At 50.9% G+C, this 22,662-nt stretch overlaps 2 protein-coding genes across 2 annotated transcripts; both read left to right on the plus strand.

Moving 5' to 3' along the window:
- Positions 1–12,750: 12,750 nt before the first annotated feature.
- KCNA7 (potassium voltage-gated channel subfamily A member 7) lies at positions 12,751–15,035 on the plus strand. The gene is made up of 2 exons (XM_077133571.1): positions 12,751–13,308; positions 14,183–15,035. Exons 1-2 carry the CDS (start codon positions 12,751–12,753, stop codon positions 14,996–14,998), a joined length of 1,374 nt encoding a protein of 457 aa, XP_076989686.1. The 3' UTR covers positions 14,999–15,035.
- A 4,199-nt stretch (positions 15,036–19,234) lies between these two features.
- On the plus strand, positions 19,235–22,091 carry NTF4 (neurotrophin 4). Its single transcript, XM_077131210.1, has 3 exons — positions 19,235–19,345; positions 20,178–20,305; positions 20,904–22,091. Exon 3 carries the CDS (start codon positions 20,916–20,918, stop codon positions 21,546–21,548), a length of 633 nt encoding a protein of 210 aa, XP_076987325.1. The 5' UTR covers positions 19,235–19,345; positions 20,178–20,305; positions 20,904–20,915; the 3' UTR covers positions 21,549–22,091.
- Positions 22,092–22,662: the final 571 nt, after the last annotated feature.

Here is a 22,662-nt window from a genome sequence, read left to right on the forward strand (position 1 = left end):
AAGGAAAGAGCTCCAAGGACTGAGTCACTCATACAAAGCAGGAAGAGCCTACAAAGGAAACTGAATAGAAGTGATTACAAATGTAGGAGGCAAACTAGGAAAGTGGGAGTCCAGGAAGCCAAAGAAGGAGCCTCATTTACCTGAGAGATGCATTAGGATAAAGACCAAAGTTGGGCGATTATTGTGGCAAGATATGATCATGGGTGACCTTGAGAAGACAAAGAGGGGTGCATTGGGGACCTCGGGTTGGGAAAACTCTTTGGAGAAGTTTTGCTATAAAGAGAGCCAGGAGAGCAGGTTGTGGCAGAAGGATGAAGTGGGAGCAAGAAAGAGGGTTTTTTTTTTTTTTTGGAATGGATTTTATCTATTTTTTTTTTAATTTTTTTTTTTTATTAATTAAAAAAAGAATTAACAAAACAATTAGAAATCATTCCAATCTACATGTACAATCAGTAATTCTTAATAACATCACATAGTTGCATATTCATCATTTCTTAGTACATTTGCATCGATTTAGAAAAAGAAATAAAAAGACAACAGAATAAGAATTAAAACAATAGAAAGAAAAAAAAAAAACCTATACCTCACATGCAGCTTCATTCAGTGTTTTAACATAATTGCATTACAATTGGGTAGTATTGTGCTGTCCATTTCTGAGTTTTTATATCCAGTCCCGTTGTACAGTCTGTATCCCTTCAGCTCCAATTATCCCTTCTCTTTTTTTTTTTTTTAATTAACGGAAAAAAAGAAATTAGCCCAACATTTAGAGATCATACCATTCTACATATGCAATCATTAATTCTTAACATCATCACATAGATGCATGATCATCATTTCTTAGTACATATGCATTGGTTTAGAAGAACTAGCAACATAACCGAAAAAGATATAGAATGTTAATATAGAGAAAAAAATAAAAGTAATAATAGTAAAATCAAAACAAAACAAAACAAAACAAAACAAAAACCTATAGCTCAGATGCAGCTTCATTCAATGTTTTAACATGATTACTTTACAATTAGGTATTATTGTGCTGTCCATTTTTGAGTTTTTGTATCTAGTCCTGTTACACCGTCTGTATCCCTTCAACTCCAATTGACCATTATCTTACCCTGTTTCTACCTCCTGCTGGACTCTGTTATCAAGGACATATTCCAAATTTATTCTCGAATGTCTGTTCACATCAGTGGGACCATACAGTATTTGTCCTTTAGTTTTTGGCTAGACTCACTCAGCATAATGTTCTCTAGGTCCATCCATGTTATTACATGCTTCATAAGTTTATTCTGTCTTAAAGCTGCATAGTATTCCATCGTATGTATATACTCGTATGTATATACCACAGTTTGTTTAGCCACTCTTCTGTTGATGGAGATTTCGGCTGTTTCCATCTCTTTGCAATTGTAAATAACGCTGCTATAAACATTGGTGTGCAAATGTCCGTTTGTGTCTTTGCCCTTAAGTCCTTTGAGTATATTCCCAGCAATGGTATTGCTGGGTCGTATGGCAATTCTATATTCAGCTTTTTGAGGAACCGCCAAACTGCCTTCCACAGTGGTTGCACCAAGAAAGAGGGTTTTTTTAACAAAGAAAGTATTATGACATGACTGTATGCTGATAGCGAAAACATGGCACATAACGCTCACCACACAACCCCCCAGTCCCACTCCCAGCCACTTACCCAAGAGAGCTGGAAACATGCTCACACAAAAAACATGTACAAGGGATTTTATAACAGTTTTATTAGCAATGCCTGTGATACTACTGAGCATTAAAAAGAAACAACCTACTGATGTTTGCAACAATGAATCTTAAATGCATTATGCTAAGTGAAAGAAGTTAGACTCAAAAGGCTTCATCTGGCTCCATTACATAACATTCTGGAAAAGCAAAACTATAGGGACAAAGGAACAGAAAACAGATCAATGGTGTCCAGGGGACTGGAAATGGGAAAAGTGGTTGACTACAAATGGGCACAAGGGAATTTCTGGGGGGTGATGGAACTGTTTGATATTTCAGTTGTGCTGCCAGTTTCTCAGCTGTATACGTTTGCCAAAACTCATAGGTGTTGTGCTGGTTTGAAAGGATGTATGGACCCTAGAAAAGCCATGTTTTAATCAAAATCCCATTTCATAAAGGTAGAATAATCCCTAGTCAATACTGTGTGTTTGAAACTGTAATCAGATCATCTCCCTGGAGATGTGATTTAATCAAGAGTGATTATTAAACTGGATTAGATGATGACATGCCTCCACCCATTTGGGTGGGTCTTGGTAAGTTTCTGGAGTCCTATAAAAGAGGAAACATTTTGGAGAAAGGAGATTCAGAGAGAGCAGAGAAGAACGAAATAGCCACAAGAAGCAGCGAGCCCATAAGCCAGTGACCTTTGGAGATGAAGAAGGAAAACGCCTCCCGGGGAGCTTCATGAAGCAGGAAGCCAGGAGAGAAAGCGGGCAGATGACGCCTTGCTCACCATGTGCCCTTCCAGCCAAGAGAGAAACTGGGACTGTGTTCACCATGTGCCTTCTCAGATGAGAGAGAAACCCTGAACTTCATCGGCCTTCTTGAACCAAGGTATCTTTCCCTGGATGCCTTTGATTGGACATTTCTATAGACTTGTAATTAGGGACATTATCTCTGCCTTAGAACTGTAAATTAGAAACTTTTTAAATTCCCCTTTTTAAAAGCTATTCTGCTTCTGGTATATTGCATTCCAACAGCTAGGAAACTAGAACAGGTGTGTACGCTAAAAAGGGTAAATTTTACTTCATGCAAATTATACCTTATGGTAGTTTGAAGTTGTTATGAACCCCCTAACATCATGTTCTTTAATTTAATCCATTCATATGAACCTATTGTAGGTGGCACTTTTTGATTAGGTTATTTCAACTGAGATGTGACCTACTCCATTCAAGGTGGGTTTTAATCCCCTTACTGGAGTCCTTTATAAGAGGATAAAACACCTACAGAAGTGAAGAAATGAAATTCAGAGAAACACCCAGGTATGTTTAGGGAAAAAGCCACAGAGAAGTCAGAGCAGAATCAATGAAACCCGGGAGAGAAGGACCAGCAGAGGTCACCCTCTGCCTTGCTATCTGACGGAGGAACCCAAGCTCACCAGTAACCTGTCTTCAGAGAGGGTATCATCTTGTTGATGCCTTAATTTGGACATTCTCATGGCCTTAGAATTGGAAGCTTATAAGCTAATAAATTCTCATGGTAAAAGCCAACCCATTTCTGGTATATTCCATTCCAGCAGCTTTAACAAAGCAAAATATACCTCAAGAAACTTGACTAAAACTAAAAGATGATGTAGTAGATTGAACTGTGTACCCCAGAAAAAAATATATGTTCTTAAATCTTAATTTATCCCTGTGGGTTTGAACTGATTGTAAATAGGACCTTTTGAAGATGTTAGTTAAAATGTGGTCAACTGAAACAGGGTGGGTCTTAATCTGGATTACTGGAGTAAGCAGAAGAATTTCAATAATAGAGGGAGAGAGCCATTGGAGGAGCAGAAGCTAGAGGTCCACAGACCCTAGACGAGAAAGGAGAAGACACCACCATGTGCATCGACATGAAACAGAAAAGCCAAGGAGCCAAGGAGTCCCAAGGATCTCTGGCTTCAGAATACCTCAACCTTTTTTTTTTTTTTTTTTGAAGGTCAATATAGAAATCTTTTAATTCCATGGAAGGAAAATGTCCTGGATAGTTCCACGTGTTTTTATAATCACAGACAACCTTACCCTTACTCATCCATTACCAAAAATAAAGATTATGGTAATACTTTGTTCTCCATAGAGGCAAATGATTTCATTTATTTTGATGTAAAAAAAGGCAGAAAGGCAAAATACAAATTTTTAGTACAAGGAGAAAAGCAATATAATTTTCAAAGATTTTTTGTTTGTTTTATTGTTTGTTTGCTTTACTATTCGTATGGTTATCTTGTAAAAGCCTACAAAAAGGAGGGAAAATATCTGCAGGCTCATTTAAACAATATGAGAGAGGGATTAAACATTAAATATTTTTAAAAATAAGTTTAGTTTACTTATGAAATTAGGGAAAAATGTTATTGAAGTATTTACACTCAATTGGCTTGCAATGCATTAACAAGTGGAGAACATGGATCTCTTCTAACAAATATTTTAAACATTTATACACTACCAGAAGATTTAGTCAGGATATGGAAATTTTCAAGTCATAAACCCCTGAACATACTAAACCCAAGTTAGTTTTAAACCTGAAGTCAGAAGTGAAAAATCTGTAAAAGTAAAAATATTACCATGTTTCACAGCAATCTAAAGATGATTTCTACAAGTCCCTAAAGTTTTTTTTAAGAAATAAAAGGGAAGCACAACCTCCTGGCAAACTTGTTGCTTAAAATGCAAGTAACTTTTGAAGCTGGACTTCTCCATCTGTAGACAGAAGCAAGCTGCATTGGCAGCACTGCTCCATTTTGGAGAGACTCTGCAGAACTGCTTAGAAGGCTCAGCAATGATCTTCTTTAAGGTGGTATCCTCTACCTACCTGTACGTTGGCAGGAGAGGTCCCTGGGCAGGTACAACCCTCCTACTGGCATAACATAAGCTGGAAACATTAAAGAGAAGAAGCGAAGGTCAGGTGTTCCAGCTTTCAGATGCTATCCCAGATAAAATGCCAAGGGCTTTTAGAGTAGAAATGGACAATATGTCAAAAATAAAGACAACTTGATATCGATAGCATGAGAAGTTAGGATGCATCATGTACTATAACTGAAGACAGAACTTTTTACATGTAGGTAAACAGGAAGTGGGCAGTCTATTTGGAATTCACTTCTGAACATTTCTAAGCATTTCTATCATCTGATAAGCCTGTGCTTCTGAATAATCATAACTGATACTCAAGAGGATGCCTCTGACACCCTCCAAGGCTCTACAGGTTCTTCTGAATCAAAGAAACGTCACATTAAGCCTAATATTATTTTGGTGTTGGCTTACATTACAGGATAATTCTTTAAAAACTGGTAATCCATACATGGACTCTATGATAGCTCCCTCTGTCAACCATGTCATTTCATTAACTAGAATATCCCACGTTCCTAGTAATACCTCAGCCTTTGAAGACAAAGTATCACCTTGCTGATGGCTGGATCATTGGACTTCTCCCAGCCTCAAAGCCATGAACCAATAAATTCCGGTTGTTTAAGCCGACCCAGTGTAGGTTGTTTTGGCAGCTGGGAAACTAAGACAGATGGCTTCCCCAAAGGGCTGACAATCACAAAGGGAAAATAATCACTTTGCAGTCGCCACCCTAAGCAAGTGATCAGAGTTAACATCACCGGGAAGAAGACATAGAGACATGGGGTGTCCCTGACATGATGGGGCAAAAAGAGCATCTCACCTCCGCAGTAGTCTTCCTCCAAAAATCCATATCCTCAATCTAATCACGAGAAGGGAGATGAGCCCAAGTTGAGGGACAATCTACAAAATAACTGGCCAATATTTTTCAAAAGTGCTTGTTAGATCTCAGAAAAAGAATTTTAAGAGCCAAAGGAACTCCTGATACAGGAATCCCCTCAGGCCCCTCAGCAACCCCTGCCCCCTCCCCCCCCCCCCAGCTTCCTTTGTGGGTCCAGAGATCCGGATATGAACAATTACCCTACTGGCTGGTAAGATAGCCTCCAGATGGTGGATGAAAACATCCCAGATAGCTAGAAATCTGTTTCTGCTGATAACACCCTCTCCTACCATTACCTCGCCCTGCCTGATACATGCAGCTGCACATCAAAGGAGAACAGTGCGTCAATACCTCAGCAATCTGTCATACCCTAAATTAACAAGCCCCCATGCAATCAAGGGACAACACAACATCTAGTGGGCACCCTCCCCTCCCAGTGTCACTTTCCCTTTAAAACACAGCTCCCAGAACAAAGAGCAGGAGGCATTTTTCTTTCCTTTTGCTGGCAGGTTTTGCTGGCTCCCGCCTGCCTGCTCTCTCCCTGCTTCCTCCCTACCATCTCCCTGCTCTCTCCCTTCAGTAAACCTGTCAAGCTTCGGCTAGCTGTCCTGTATGGATTCCTCAACAACTCTGCGCCTAACAGTGCTGAGGTCAGGAGAGACAGAACAGTCACAGGTTGGAGGGGACAAAGAAGACATGACAACTAAATGCATGGCATCCTGGTTGGATCCTGGAACAGAGAAAGGATTGGGAGTGGAAAAATTAATCTGTCCTTTAGTTAATAGTTCTGTGCCAATGTTCGCTTATTAATTTTCATAGATGTCCCATGGTAATGTAAGATGTTTGCATGAGGGGAAGCTGGGTGAAGCGTATTTGAAAATTCCTTGTGCTATCTTTGCACAAGGAACTCTTCTGTAAGTCTAAAAATCTTTCAAAAGAAAAAAAGTTTAAAAAAGGATGGATGCTATTATGATGTGGGAATGATGGGAATAATTTTGATTTGCTATAGCTGCCGGAATGCAACATACAAAAATTGATTGCTTTTTACAAATTTACATTTCTAAGGCCATGAAAATGTCCAGATTAAGGCACAAGCAGGATGATGCTTTCTCTGAAGAAAGGCTGCCAGCATCTTGGACACCTCTTGTCACATGAGAAGACAAATCGCCAGTGTCTGCTGGTCCTTCTTGCCCAGGTATCATTGCTTTCAGCTTGTGGTTTCAGTGGCTCCCTCTGAGCTTCTATGCGTCCTCTCTTAGCTTCTCTGGGACTCCTCTTTAAGCTTTCTGTGGTTTTGTTTGTTTTTCTTTCTTTCTTTTTTTCTTTTGCCCTTTATGCTCTCATCAAGGACTCCAGTGAAAGGATTAAGACCAACTTTGAATAGGGTGGGCCACATCTCAAATTGAAACAACCGAACCAAAAGGACCCACTCACAACAAGTCTGCACCTACAGGAATGGATCAAAAGAAGACAGTGGAGAGGACAAGAGAGAAAGCCAGGAGATCCCGAGAGAGCAGAGAATGACAGCCACAAGAAATCAGAGAGTCCATCAGCCAGCGACCTTTGGAGATGAAGAAGGAAAACACCTCCAGGGGAGCTTCATGAAACAGGAAGCCAGGAGAAGAAGCTAGCAGATGATGCCATGTTCCGCAGGTGCCCTTCCAACGGAGAGAGGAACCCTGACTGTGTTCACCATGTGCCTTCTCACTTGTGAGAGACACCCTGAACTTTATCTGCCTTCTTGAACCAAGGTATCTTTCCCTGGATGTCTTAGATTGGACATTTCTATAGACTTGTTTTAATTGGGACATTTTCTCAGCCTTAGAACTGTAAACTAGCAACTTACTAAATTCCCCTTTTTAAAAGCCATTCCGTTTCTGGTATATTCCATTCCGGCAGCCTACAAACTAGAACAACACTCAACATCCAGAGAGTGAAAGGTGGCAAGAGAGAAGTCACAGTCTTTCACAACTTAATCACAGAATTGACATCTCAACATTTCTATCCACCCTATATTTATTAGAAGCAAGTGACTAACATCAATCCATACCTAAGGGGAGAGAATCACACAGGATCTGAATGCCAGGAACTGGGGATCTATGAACATCAGCTTTAATACCATGATATCTAATTGTTATTGATTTCCAATTTATTTCTATTGCAATAAGAGGATATACTCTATTCTTTGAAACTGTCTTGCTTCACAGCCTAGTATATGGTCTAAGGTTCAATGTAAACTTGAAAAGAATGCATATTCTGTGTTTGATGGGTGTAACATTCTGTAAATGTTAGTTCAGTCATCTTGGATGAGAGATTTCTTCAAGTGTTTTATATAAGTATCGAATTTTTGGCTATTTGTTCTATGCATTCAGAGAAAGCACTACCAAAAATCGCCGACTGACTGTAGACGTGACTATTTTTGCTTTCTATACTGTCAAATTTTGGCTTTGTTTATGTTGAAATTCAGATATTGCATGCATGCACATTTAGGATTATTATATCTTCTTAGAAAATAAAATATTTACCATTATGAAATTAAAATTAAAAAAGATGATGATACTTAAGAGCTTCATACAAGCACAGGAATGATACCAAGGAAGGAGAGAGGCTGATTGTATTAACTTCCTGTCATAAATTGCCACAAACAGAGGCTTAAAACAACACTGATTTATTATTAATTCTGGAGGCCAGAAATCTAAACTGGAATAAAGTTAGTAGACTGAAATGCTAGTGATCAATGAAAGGGAGGGGTAAGGGGTATGGTATGTATGAATTTTTTTCCTGTTTTCTTTTTATTTCTTTTTCTGAATTCATGCAAATGTTCTAAGAAATGATCAAGATGATGAATATACAACTATGTGATGAAAAAAAAAAAAGAGATCTAAACTGGGTCCTCAAGACTATGTACCTTCTGGAGGCTCCAGAGAACAATCTGGATTATCCCTGGCCTTTTTCAGCTTCTAGAGGCTGCTGCTATTCCTTGGCTCGTGGCCCCTTCCTCCATCTTTGAGGCCAGTGGCATAGCATCCTTTCTTCTCTCTGACCTCTGCTTCCATCCTCACGTCTTCTTTCTGACCCTCTGACCTCCCTCTTATAAGGACCATTGGGATTATCCCCAACTCAAGATTCTGAATTTAATCATATCTGCAAAGTCCTTTTTGTCATATAAGGTGATACATCCACAGGATCTGGGGGCGAGGAGGTGGACATCTGGGGGGGGGGATGTTATTCTGCCTACCACACTGGTGACAGTGAGTGAGGGCAGGAACAGAGCCTGTGGGTAAAAGAGGGGAATGGGATCCAGCCCTCAAGACCTTGCTCTAGATCAGGGCATGTCTTAGTTGTCCAGGGCTGCTATGACAAATACCACAACAGGCTGGCTTCAACCCCAGGCATTTATTTCTTTCTCATCTCATGATTTTCGACATTGGAAGTCCAACATCCAAGTCTCGCCAGGCCATCTTTCCTCCCGGAGTCTGAAGCGTGTCAGTGTTGGCTTGTCAGTCATCCTTGGCATCCATCGACTCGTAAGTGCATCTGTGCCTCTATCACACGGTCATGTGTCTTGCTTTCTGGATTCTTCTAACCAGCTGACTGCGTTCGAATTTCCTCTTCTTATAAGGACTCCAATCATATGGAATAAGGCCCATCGTGATTCAATTTGGTCTCATCTAAATAGGATCTCTGAAGAGCCTACTGATAAATGAGTTCACTCCCACAGGATCAGGGCTTAGGACTCAACATGCCTCTGTGAGGGACACAAATCCATCGACCACAAGGTGGGACAGATAATCAATTGTTAATGGATGGAAAGTAGAGTCTCCAGACAGCTGACTGGAATGGACTATGGTGAAGTGTTTTATTGGTAGCTTCTATTTTTTCCAGTGGAATAAGGAGTGAGGTAACCGGTTGATTGAAAGTGAGGTGAAACACAACAAGCAAACTCACCACCCTCCCCCTCTCTATGTGGGACATGACTCCCAAGGGTGTGGACCTTCCTGGCAACGTGGGACAGAAATTCCTAGAATGAGCTGAGACCCAGCATCGAGGGACTGAGAAAACCTTCTTGACCAAAAAGGGGAAGAGTGAAATGAGACAAAGTGTCAATGGCTGAGAGATTCCAAACAGAGTCAAGAGGTTATCCTGGAGGTTATTCTGATGCATTAAATAGATATCACCTTGTTATTCGGGGTGTAATGGAGAGGCTGCAGGGAACTGCCTGAAAATGTAGAGCTGTGTTCCAGTAGCCATGTTTCTTGATGATGATTGTATAATGATATAGTTTTCACAATGTGACTGTGTAATTGTGCAAACCTTGTGTCTGATGCTCCTTTTATCTACTCGTCAACAGACGAGTAGAACATATGGAATAAAAATAAATAATAGGGGGAACAACAACAACAACAAAAATTAGCTACTGATCTTGGCAAGGACCAGGGCACAACCATGAAAGTAGATGGCAGAATTGGGGGATGATGGCTCAGGGTTGCAGGTTTTCTTTCGGAGATCATGAAAATGTCCTAAAATATGATTGTGGCGATGGCTGAACAGTTCTGTTGAACGGCAAAGCCAGTGAATTCACCTTAATGGATTAATTGTATGGGATGTAAACCATTATCTAAATCAAGCCATTTAAGAAAGAAATAAAACAGAGTGGGTGGCAGAGGTAGGGCGCAGGGTGAGCCTGTTCCAAGTGAGGGGATCACCCACCGAGAGGCCATGTTCAAGTGCCTCGTAACGAAGTCACCCCCAAACCGCCTGGCCACATAGAAAAAAAATCATTCATTTCACCCCAAGTGTGCAATACGGGCCAGGCGGGCTGCGGTGGGGGCATGTCTGCTCTCTGCTGGACCTCAGAGGAGGAGGCCACCGGTGCTGGAGCATCTGCTTCTAAGTCAGCACAAGCCCGTGGTTGGTGGGTCCGGCCAGGGCCCCGAGGGGCCTCACTTGCAGCTCTCGCCAAGTGTCCCAAGACAAAAAGGGTGAGGAGGAAGTTGCACCTTTTACCACCCGACCTCAGAAATCACATAGTGTGTGACTTCCACTGTTGTTTGGTAGTTGAGGCAGCCACCAAAAGTCACTCAGTTTAAGGGGAAAGGACACGGATTCCATGTGATAGCGTGTGGCAAGGTTCTGGGTGACGGGAAAATATGGATGTGGCCATTTTGGGAAAAAAAAACAAGCTTCTATGGGCCAGGAGTTAGAGGAATCAGTATCACTTATGGGGATACTGAAATTACTAAGAATAAGGACAGCTTGGGAATGACTCGCAGGGAGCCAGGATCTAAAATCTTCCATGACTGAGCAGGAATAGCCAAAAGGTGAAGAGGTAGGTTCTAAGGAAGGATGGGAACTGTGCCCAGGAATAGCTTGAGCTTTGAGGGAGTTGAAGAGTCTGGGAGGGGAGGGAGAATTGTCTGGAAGGGTCAAGGAGGAGCAAGGAAGACACCTGTCCTACCAGCAGACCCAGTGGCAGGAGGGCATGAGAGAGCAAAGGGCCCAAGTGAGAGGGCTGCAGGGGAGCTAGGTCTTCAGGGAGGGGGACCCGCTAGCTAGGCTCTTGGAGAGAGGAGGGGATGGAGGGCCTTCTGTCGTTGACAGGGCAAGGGAAAGGTCTGGGGATCGGAGAAGAAACAGAAGCTGGCTCATCTGAGGCTGTGCAGGGCTGGCTGGGAACTGAGGACACGGGGGAAAAGGAGCCACTCAGAAGCAGCAGACACCACCTGAATGCCAACTCCATGCAAGGAAGCGACTTGGGGTCATTGAGCTCCAGCTTGATTTATGGAAGATTCTACCTGCAGAGCGTTCAGAGTCCCAAAAAAAGAGGGGGCAAAGGGTGAGGGAAAAGGGGACAGGGTCCAGAGAGAAGAGGGAGGAAGGACAAAAGACCACACAGGTGGGGCTGACAGAACACAGGGAAAGGGGAATAGAGATGCAGAGACAGAGGAGACTGGAGACCATGAGAGAGAAGGAAAAAGATCCAGAAGGAGGAGAAATGGAGACCCAGGAAGAGGAACACAGGAGTCCAGAGAGCAGGTGACATAGCATCCCAGAAATAAACTGTAGCCCCAATTCCCTACGAGTTCTAATCTCTCGCGCCTCTCTCCACTCCCCAAGCAGAGGGCGCCCGAGACACCATTCCCTGCAGTCGGGGTGGGTTATTTCCCTGAGCTTCCTCCCAAGCTATTTTTACACAGTGTCACTGGATACCCGGGGCTGGAAGGCCAACATCTGTCTGCCCTTCGGCTCCTGCGAGTGACGCCGCGGCGAATCCCCGGCCCCCCTCCTGCCTGTTCCTGGCAGGCCCGGCCTCTCACACTGTTCAGGGCTACAGCTCAGCCCCCCCATCCCCACCCCTCTGGTGTCGGAAAGTCAGGGAGTGTCCAGGTGGAGACCCCGGGGGAGACCCGGGCGAGGAGACGGGGCACCGGCGGCGCAGGGCCAGCAGTGTGCAGGTGCCTGAACATCCCCAGGAAGGGGCAACCTCCCGGGCAGGGGAGGAGCAGCGAGACCTGGTGATAAAACAACAATCTAGACAGATCCAAAGACAGATAGAGACCCACACCGGCCCCCCACTGAGAGTGACAGTCAAGGAGATTCAGAGCCATGAATCCAGAGAGGCCGAGTCCTCCAGAGGCTCAGAGCCAGAGGTGGAGGGAAAGGAAGAGGCCCAGTGGGGGCCCCAGGTCAGGAATCCAAGGACAGAGATCTGGAGGGCTAAGAATAATGAGAGAGAAGAGACCCTGAGAGACAAGAAACAGATGCCGGGAGAGAGGGGAGAAACAGAGAGACAGAGACCAAAGGAGACAAGAGCCAAACAGAAGGGGCAGAAACCTAGAGACAGAGCCTGACACGCAGCGCCAAAACAGAATGGGCCCACAGAGATGCTCAGCGATACAGACACAGAGACTGCCAGGGACAGAGACGTGGACATACGTGACACCCCCCACCGACCCACAAAGGGACTCGGACGCTGAGGGCCAGACATACACACGGAAACCCTGGAGAGACTGTGGGCACAGATGCCCGGCGACACCGAGACAAAAGGGCAGGGGACCCCGAAAGCGGACAGACGCGGAGAGCGCGCAGCGCGGGTGGACGGAGGAGGGGGCAGGGCGGGTGTCCCGATAGAGGGCGCCCGGTCACCCTCTGCCCCGTCGGGGTCACGGGCGCCCCCGCCCCCGCGCCCTGGCCTCCCGGCCGGGCTATTTTTACGCGTGGACACCGGACACCGGCGGCGGCGGCCGAGGCGGCGGCGGCGGCCGAGGCGGGGCCGGGCCGGGCGTCGGGGCCACACGTCCTCCGCCGGTGGCCATGGAGCCGCGGTGCCCGCCGCCGTGCGGCTGCTGCGAGCGGCTGGTGCTCAACGTGGCCGGGCTGCGCTTCGAGACGCGGGAGCGCACCCTGGGCCGCTTCCCGGACACGCTGCTCGGGGACCCGGCGCGCCGCGGCCGCTTCTACGACGGCGCCCGCCGCGAGTACTTCTTCGACCGGCACCGGCCCAGCTTCGACGCGGTGCTCTACTACTACCAGTCCGGCGGGCGGCTGCGGCGGCCGGCGCACGTGCCGCTCGACGTCTTCCTGGAGGAGGTGGCCTTCTACGGGCTGGGCGCGGCGGCGCTGGCGCGCCTGCGCGAGGACGAGGGCTGCGCCGCGCCGCCCGAGCGCCCCCTGCCCCGCCGCGCCTTCCCGCGCCAGCTCTGGCTGCTCTTCGAGTTCCCCGAGAGCTCGCAGGCCGCGCGCGTGCTCGCCGTCGTCTCCGTGCTCGTCATCCTCGTCTCCATCGTCGTCTTCTGCCTCGAGACGCTGCCCGACTTCCGCGACGACCGCGACGGCCCGGGGCTGGCAGCTGTCGCGGCAGCCACCGGCCCGGTGAGGGGCGGGGCCTGGGTGGGAGGAGGGGCGGGGCGGGAAGAGGGCCTGGGCGGGGCCCCGGGGGATGGGCGGGAGGACCTGGCCAATCACAACGTGGGGCCTCTAGAGCGGGCGGGGGTGTGTGGCCGGGCTTGGGCGGGGCATACGGAGCCTGGCGGGAGGACGTGGCCAATCAGAAGGTAGGGCAAGGGCCTGACCAGGGACCGGGTCACTAAAAGCTGGGCCGGGGTCGGGCCCTGAGGATGGGAGTAGGCGGCCCTACCGGTGCAACACGGCTGTTGAAGTGGGTGTGAAATAGGAACCTGAGTCCAGGGGTGCAGCCGTGAGAACATTCAGAAATCCAAACTGGGGGGCACAGGAAAGCCTGGAAATATGGGGACTTGGAGCCGGCAGCGACCAATTCGGAAGGGCGGGAACCACAAGGAGCGAGTTGAGGGAACTGGAGCCAGAGGTGTGGGGCCTGGCACAGGGGGTAAGAGGAACGGATCAGAGAGCAATCCAGGCTGGGGGCGGTGAGAGGGGGTAGTCCCGAGGACTTGGTCTACAGAGAAGGTCTTGAGGCATTATAGTCTGGATGGGATGGGGGAGGGCAAGGAATGGCGAGGCCAGAGCTGGGACCCTTACCTAGAAAGTTAATGCGGGGTGGGGGCCCCTTCAGTGAACCTGGGTCAGGATCCTGTAAGGTCAGGTCTTCCAGGGCAATCCCTGGGGTCCTGTGAAAGGAGGATTCTGGGAATGCCAGGGTCTCCAGAGGCCTTGGGGACAGCAGCTATTGACCAACCTGCAGAGAAAGCATTGGATATTTAAACAAGCATGGCAGTCTCAGGACCGGCCCTGGCCTGGTCCTCCCTGAACTCACTCCTTCCTGCAGTTCTCTGCTAGGCTGAACGGCTCCAGCACAGTGCCGGGACCCCCGCCCCGCCTGCCCTTCGATGACCCGTTCTTTGTGGTGGAGACGTTGTGCATCTGTTGGTTCTCCTTTGAGCTTCTGGTGCGCCTAGCGGCCTGCCCGAGCAAGGCGGCCTTCTTCAAAAACGTGATGAACCTCATCGATTTCGTGGCCATCCTGCCCTACTTTGTGGCTCTGGGCACAGAGCTGGCACGGCAGCGGGGGGTGGGCCAGCCGGCCATGTCCCTGGCCATCCTGCGAGTCATCCGGCTGGTGCGCGTCTTCCGTATCTTCAAGCTGTCCCGGCACTCCAAGGGCCTGCAGATCCTCGGCCAGACACTAAGGGCCTCCATGCGCGAGCTGGGCCTCCTCATCTTCTTCCTCTTCATCGGCGTGGTCCTCTTCTCCAGCGCAGTCTACTTTGCCGAAGTTGATCGGGCAGACACCCATTTCACCAGCATCCCTGAGTCCTTCTGGTGGGCAGTGGTTACCATGACCACAGTGGGTTATGGGGACAAGGTGCCCCTCACTGTGGGGGGCAAGATAGTGGGTTCTCTGTGTGCAATCGCCGGTGTGCTGACCATTTCCCTGCCTGTGCCAGTCATCGTCTCCAACTTCAGCTACTTTTACCACCGGGAGACAGAGGACGAGGAGGGCAGCATGTATAGCCATGTGGACATGCAGCCCTGTGGCACGCTGGAGGGCAAGGCTAATGGGGGGTTGGTGGACGGAGACGTGCCTGAGCTGCCACCTCCACTCTGGGTACCCCCTGGGAAACACCTGGTCACTGAAGTGTAACGAAAGTTGAGGTCTGCAGGACCTCACATCTCCTTGAAGGGAGGGAGGGAGGGAGGGGAGGAGGAAAAGGTCAAGGGGAGGGCGTTGGGTTTAGGAAGAACTAGGTTAGATGGTGTTGAGTGGGAGAGCACTTGAGTCTTGGGTCTTAAGTTGTGTGGTTGGTGGCTCCTGTGGAGACCTCCTTAGGTGACAGTGAATGGCACTGGGTCGTGTCAAGTTGAGTTATGGCATCTCTCTTGGGGGTGGGGGGACTCCAATCGTTTGTATTGCATTGAATTGTGCAGGCTAATGGGGCTTTTGGGGGTAGTAATCATTAAGATTGGTTTGGTTATAGAGTTTTGTGAGCTCCCTAGGTCCATGTTGGGATAAGGTTGGGTTGTGAGTCCAAATGAGTCTTGTTGAGCTGCACTGTACAGGATTGAGTCGTCGTTTTGAGTGGGGGCCATGTTGGCTCACATTAACTGTTCACTCAGGGCATTGTTGGGACTGATTGAGTGATCATGTATGGTGGTTTTGTGTTGAGACATGTTGGAAATTGTGTGACTTTGTTATTCTTCTAGGGCCATGTTATTTTAGGTTCTGTGAACTTGTGAGTGATGTTGAAATATGAAGAGTCTAGTGATAGAAAGTGAGCTTTCTAGATCATGTTGGGTTAAGTTGGGTTGGGGTGAGGGACCGTAGGAGTCTTTTTAGGGCTCTGTTGAGCTGAGTTATGTCGAGTTAGATGACTAGAAACCTTTCAGGGTCACACTGAGTCGAGCTGTACTGAGTTGTAACCATGTGAGTCTCATACGTCAGTTCATTTGGGTCATATGGCTGGGTCTCGTGGGGCCATGCCGAATTGAGTTACATTGGATTGTGCCATTGTGTGAGTCCTTTAGGAATGTTGTGTTGAGTCCTACTGTATGTATCCTTTGCATAGGGCCATGTGGGGTTGTTTTGGGTTTGGTGGTAGCGTCAGAACCACCCTGATAATGGATTCGAGGAAGAATTCTGTACCAGGGAGTGAGTGTGGTGTTTCCTGGGAAGAAGTAGTGAACTGGCTTGACTAGTATGACTCACTGTGAGGGGTGGGGGTGGATTCTGTATCTGTAGATTCACACATCCATCCGGAGGGGCTCTGGTGGTCTGGGGAGATGTAGACATTTAACCCACACCTGCTTAATTCTGCCATTCAAATTCCATCTCTGTCCGTTCTCCACTGCATTTGTGCCTCCAGATGGAATCAGAGCCAAGGGAGAAAATACTGTTCGTACTCTGTCCAGACTGATGGGGAGGCAGAAACCCAAAGTGATGGGAGAACAGAGACCCCAGGAGGAGTTAGAGACCAGAAAGAGGAAAGGTTAGAGACCCAGAAAAAAAGGAACAGAGACCCAGACAGGGACAGACAGAGACCAAGGGTGAGGGACAGAGACCCGCGGGAGGAGGTCAGGTACCCAGAAAGAGAGGGACAGACATCTGGAGTTGGAGACAGACCGTAGAGTCCCAGAGGAGGAACACTACAAAAGAGAAAAAGAGACTGAAAAGTTCAGTGCCTTCTGACCCGAGGGAGACACTGTCTCTATTCCACAAAATCATAAAGAGATCCTAAATCACTCCATCCTTCCCCCAGCTCAGGGAGGCTGTCGGGCAGAGGACGCGCCTCCCTGTGTTTCCCAGTCTCAGAGAAGGGGAGAGGCTTCCCGACGTTGCCCACCCAGTCCCCAGGGGGCCCAGGACTTGTGGTGGGCTGCCAGACCCCACTCCCCAAGCCCCCATCCGGCTAAGGCAACACACAGGACCTCCTGAGTTCAAAAGCCTCATTTCTGACAGATAGGGAAACATAGGCACAGAGGGGCAGATGTTACCCAAGGTCACGAAGCCAAAAATTTCAGAGGACTTTCAGAGCTCAAAGGGCATTTAAAGGATGATGGTTATAAATGCTAAAACACATATAGAGCTTCCTATGTGCCAGGCGTCATTCGAAGTACTTTACTTGTGTTAATTTATTAAAACTCATCCAGTGGTAGTGTTGGTATTATTTTTAGCTATAAGCCCCTTCCCCTCCCGCCCTTTTTTGTCAAATGAAATCTTCTTTCAGTGTGAAACGCCAGAGGGGAGCTGGCTGGGGGGAGGCAGACCTCCTTTCTAGTCCTTCTTGGCAACATAGAATACAGCTGAGAAATCTCATTTGGGAACCACTGATCGAATCCAACCACTTTTTTTTTTTTCTTTTAATCCAGAGAGAATTAGATACAGGTTATGGGAAGAGTTTGGTAAGGGTTGAAATAATGCAATCTTTAGGTAATCACTTGTCTCTGAAGTGGAGAGAAAGGCACATTCCGAGACAGAAACAGAGAAAGACCCTCTCAAATTGACAAAGACACAGACCTCAGCACGGAGCCCAAAGGAGGCGGACACAGACGCGGAGGGGAGACCTGGAGAGGGGACATCCATCTGAGGGGAGGAGGGAGAGCAGGACAGAGAGGGTGGAGAGCTAGGGGAGGGGGTGTCAGCCCAGAGAAGGGGTAAGGGAGGGGCATCAGAGCCCCAGGGGCTACATAACTGGGGAAACAGAGATAGGGGGACAGGGACCCAGAGAGCAAGGGACTCAGAGCGGGAGGCCAAGAGACCCCAAAGAGCTGGTAGAGAGACCTGCGGAGACCTTTCAAGTGTCTCCCAGTCACCCTTTTGGAACTCCCCACCCCCCCCCACCCCTTCAGAAACTGGAAGTGAGAGTGCCTCTGGTACAGGGTGGGGTGAGCTGGGTGGGGGAAGAGTGGGGCGGTCAGGGAGGTGACCCAAGTGGACAGCTCAGCCTGGGAAGGCGCCCCTCCCCCACCCCGAGGAACACATGCAGCTGCCTTCTCTGCTGCCTTGGCTGAGATGGAGAAGAGGAAAGGGGAACACCCTAATCCGGGGACACCCTTCTGCCACCTTGCCGTGCTATATTTAGGCTGAGTGAGGGATACGGGATGAGCCCCCCCCCCCCCCCCCCCCCCCCCCCGAGCTGGGTGTCAGCTTTCCTCCTCAAAATAGCCCTGGGGGAGGAGAGCCCCAGTCCCGGGATGGAGGTGTGATTGGGTGAAGGGTTCCGTCTCCGTCCTTCCGAGGGTTTCTCTCTGGGCCTCTGCCCACCGCTCTCCTCCCCCTCCGGGTCTCTGTCCCCTTTTCTGCTGTTTCTGTACCTTTCCTCCCCATCTTCTCTCTTCATCCCTCCCTTCACTGTTTTCCTAAGCGGGTCATTCTGTGCCCAGAACATATCATTATCTATCTCTGAGCCCTATAATACCTGGAACTTTTCTTAGCTGAACTCAGGACAAGCCCCTCTCTCCAATCCCCATCCCAAAACTTCCAGCAGCGAGACCTATGTGGGAGCGCCCCCACCTTCCCGCCCTCCCCACCCCGGGGGCCTCGGGCCTTATCGCTGCCCAAGCCCAGCTGGTTAATGTCTGTCCTGGAGCTCCTGGGAATTGGGGATGAGAGCAGAGGGTGGGAATCTGCCCCTGCCCTGGGAATGACACTTAATTGGCAAAAGAAGGCAAAGGAATCATAAAGCCCAGACTTCCCGGTCTGCGGGAGGAGGGGCTGGTGTCTGGCTCCCGGGTCTGAAGGGGTCCTGGGACGTCAGACTCTTGGGACCTCGCAGAGGAGGGACTGGGATCCTGGACCCCTGGGTCTGAGGGAGGAGGGTGGGGGAGGGGGGCCTGGACCCCTGGGCTCAAAAGCAGAGGCGGCTGGGAACCTGGACCCCTGATTGCAGGAGGAGGAGGGGCTGGGGGCCGGGACCCCCGGGTCTGCGGGAGAAGGGGCTGCGGGCCGGGACCCCCGGGTCTGAGGGGGGAGGGGCTGGGGTCGGGACCCCCGGGTCTGAGGGGGGAGGGGCTGGGGCCGGGACCCCCGGGTCTGAGGGGGGAGGGGCTGGGGGCCGGGATCCCCGGGTCTGCGGGGGGAGGGGCTGGGGCCGGGACCCCCGGGTCTGCGGGGGGAGGGGCTGGGGCCGGGACCCCCGGGTCTGCGGGGGGAAGGGCTGGGGCCGGGACCCCCGGGTCTGCGGGGGGAGGGGCTGGGGCCGGGACCCCCGGGTCTGAGGGGGGAGGGGCTGGGGCCGGGACCCCCGGGTCTGAGGGGGGAGGCGCCGGCGCCTGGCCTCCTGGGACGGAGCGGGCGGGGTGCCGAGGTGCGGGGCCGCGCGTGGAGGGCGGGCTCCCCGGCCCCTCCCCCGCCGTCGGGCGCCGCCCCGCCCCCGCCCCGACCCGGGCGCCGGGGAGCGAGTGCGGCGCGGAGCGGGCGTCCCTGCAGACAGCGAGCAGGAGGAGGAGCCGCCGCCGCGCCGGGGGCAGCGGGGAGCCGAAGAGGGCGCCCCAGGTGAGACTCCGCGCCTCCGCCCCCGGGATTCCGGCGCCCGGGTCGCCCTGCCCCCGGGGGGGGAGGGACGGGGGCGGGGCCGGCGGGGCGGGGCTTGGCGGAGGAAACTGAGGCAGGCGGGAAGGGAAATGCCTCGGACATCCACCTCGTCCTCCCTAAATGGGGTCTCAGGAGTCCGGACCCTGACCCCCAGATCTTTCGGGTGAGGGGTCTAGGAGGATTACTGGGTCTCCGTGGAGAAAGGGTCTGAAGTCCAAAACTCCTGGGTCTGAGGGAGGAGGGGGCGGGAGACTGGGACTCCGAGTGTGAGGGAGGAGGCAGCTGGGGACCAGAATTCCTGGTCCTGGCCGGGGCAACGTGCACCTCTCTTCACACACACACACACCCCGCCTTCCCATCTCTGAACCAGGGCAGGCAGCCACTCCAGGTATGTGCAGCAGAAGTCTTGGGCGGGCCCTGGCCTGTCCCGCGACGACGGAACATTCCAGGAAGCAGTTCCGGGGACCCAGGCCTTCTTGAGATGGGCCCTCAGGGACCCCAGTGTCCAGGCCAGCCCCGCCCCCCGGCCCATCTGGGAGATGAATGAGCCGGGGGGTGGGGGGATGTAATCTTTTCCAGCCTCCTCTTTCGGCAGCCTGTCCCCCGCCCCCATCTGTTTCCCATCTCAGCCAGGAGCCATCACCTGGGCAGGGAAGAGGCCTCTGGGAAGGGGGCAGGGTCCCGATTGCTGGGTACCCTACTCTGTAGAAGGAACATTGGGAGGCGAGTGTCCAGGGGTTTGAGCCCCCCTTCTCCTGCCTATTTAACCTGACTGCTCCCTTCTTCCCCCTAGGTGGTTGTCCCCCTCCCTCTCCTGAGATGTCAGGGAGGAGGAGACCACCTGTGTCCCTCACAGGGGCCCCCCAGAGCCTGGGGGCCCCCAGCCCTGGAGCTCGGAGCAGGAGGAGGAGGTGCTGACAGGTCTGGTAACTGCCTCTGCTTCTCTGTCCCCTCACACTACCCTTTCCCAGAACCACACGCTTCCGGAATGTTGTGGGGAAACTGCAGTAGCCCTGCCACTCCTGCATTTTTCAACTGTGGTCAATTTTGCGGACAGGGAAACTGAGGCTCTGCCTGGGAGAGGGAGTGGTCTTCCCTTGATAGTGGCAGTTTTGAGCTGACCTGGGGTCTCCCCAAATTTTGGAACCTCAAACCTTCTCTGGGCTTAGGGATTTAGGGCTCCTCCAGGCTGTGGTGGCAGGATGGGAGTGGAGTTGGCCAGCCTGGGTTTTTGTCCTGTCACTGCCGCTTGCTGGCTGTGTGACCGGGTGCAAGTCACAAACCTCTCTGAGCCTGTTTCCCCATTTGTTTGATATTAGTGATAGTACTTGAATAATTATTATTAATCTAGAAGCTGGGTATTACCAAATCTCAGAATATGGGATACCCCAAGGTTCTAGAACACCCCTCCCCCACTCATGGTTGTGGCATGCAGGTTCCTCTGGGGTTCCTAATTTCTGCCTACCGACCCCCCAGCTCTCACCCTCTTCTCTAACCCCAGCTCCCCCTCTTTCCACAGGTGCTCAGCGAGATGCCCCTCTACCCTACAGGCTCCCTCCCCATCCTCCTCCTTTTCCTCTTCCCCAGTCTCCCAGCGGAGCCCCCTCCCCCGCCCTCAACTCTGCCTCCATTTCTGGCCCCTGAGTGGGACCTCCTGTCCCCTCGAGTAGCGCTGTCCCGGGGCGCCCCCACAGGACCACCCTTACTCTTCCTGCTGGAGGCCGGCGCCTTTGGGGAGCCAGTGGGTGCCCCGGCCAACCGCAGCCGGCGCGGAGTGGGCGAGACGGCCCCCGCCAACCGCCGGGGCGAGCTGGCGGTGTGTGACGCTGTCAGTGGCTGGGTGACCGACCGCCGGACGGCCGTGGACCTGCGAGGGCGCGAGGTGGAGGTGCTGGGCGAGGTGCCCGCGGCCGGCGGGGGTCCCCTCCGCCAGTACTTCTTTGAGACCCGCTGCAAGGCCAACAGCACTGGGGAAGGGGGCCCCGCGGGGGGTGGAGGGGGCTGCCGGGGTGTGGACCGGAGGCACTGGGTGTCCGAGTGTAAGGCCAAGCAGTCCTATGTACGGGCTTTGACTACCGATGCCCAGGGCCGAGTGGGCTGGCGATGGATTCGAATCGACACTGCCTGCGTCTGCACGCTTCTCAGCAGGACCGGCCGGGCCTGAGGCCCATGCCTGGGCATCGGGCCGACTGAGGATGAGAGCTGGACACTGAGGGACCTCAGGAATGGCCTGGCCACTCTGGGGGTCTCAGTTTGAGGACCTGTCAAATGGATGTGAAATCCTGGCTCTCGGATTTTGAGAGTTCAGTCCGTGCAGCACAAGCGGTGAAACCAAAAGGGGTTTTGAAAGATGAATAGGAGTTCTGCTGGAGAAACCATGGTGAAAAATAATATTGGTGATGCTGATGATAATAGCCAATATGTACCGAGTGCTTACTGTTTATCAGCCCCAATACATAACTGGCCAGATCAACGCTTGTGGATTTGACCATTGGAGGCCCTCGGCTTCTAAGTTGCTGACCGCTCATGTTCAGAGGACATTGCCCAGCTACCCTGGAGAGAGAAATAAGAAAGGGAAATGTCAACAAGTGTGTGGGGCCACCTAGATACTGGGACATAAAGCAACAGCTAGAGGACCTGAAAATTCATGGCTAATGGCTGGCATCCCTGAGATCTGGGGCTCGAATAAGAAGTCTTACTTGGTTAGAGGGGGGCAAGCATTGGTTTAGAACCCTGGAACCCTTTTGTAAAGTAATGAGTCGCCTGTCAAAATGGGAACACAAGCAAAGAATAACTGTTAGGAGGTCAGGACGCTACAGAGTTCATTCCAGGGCAGGGACTTAGAGTCAGGTTTCTTACCACCTCCACCCCCACCCATGCCCCAACCTTTACCCCACATTGGCGAAGAAGTAGACCTCAGCAGTGTCCAGCTTGGGTAGGACAGGAGGTTGGTGGGTGAGATGATAGGGGTTGAGGAGGCAGAAGCCTGGACCAAAAGTTTCTTAAAATGAGGAGGTGAAGCCATGTGCAGACTATGGACGTTCCGTAGTGCCACCCCTGTTGCCCACAGTCTTTTAGGACCCACGTGGCCTAGGGACATGGACACCCTCCCACCCCTGCCAGCACAGAATAGCCCCTGAGGAGGAGAACAGGGGTCCGGCTGCCTCTCTTTCTGCACCCGGGTGTCTCTGGCCCCACTATCCTGTTATGCCTCCATCCCATTCTCTAACCTCCTGTGTTTCTTGTCTCTGGGTCAGTAGCTCCTTCTCCTTCTGTCC

Source organism: Tamandua tetradactyla, chromosome 16 (assembly GCF_023851605.1).
Source record: "Tamandua tetradactyla isolate mTamTet1 chromosome 16, mTamTet1.pri, whole genome shotgun sequence".
Lineage (NCBI taxonomy): Eukaryota > Metazoa > Chordata > Mammalia > Pilosa > Myrmecophagidae > Tamandua > Tamandua tetradactyla.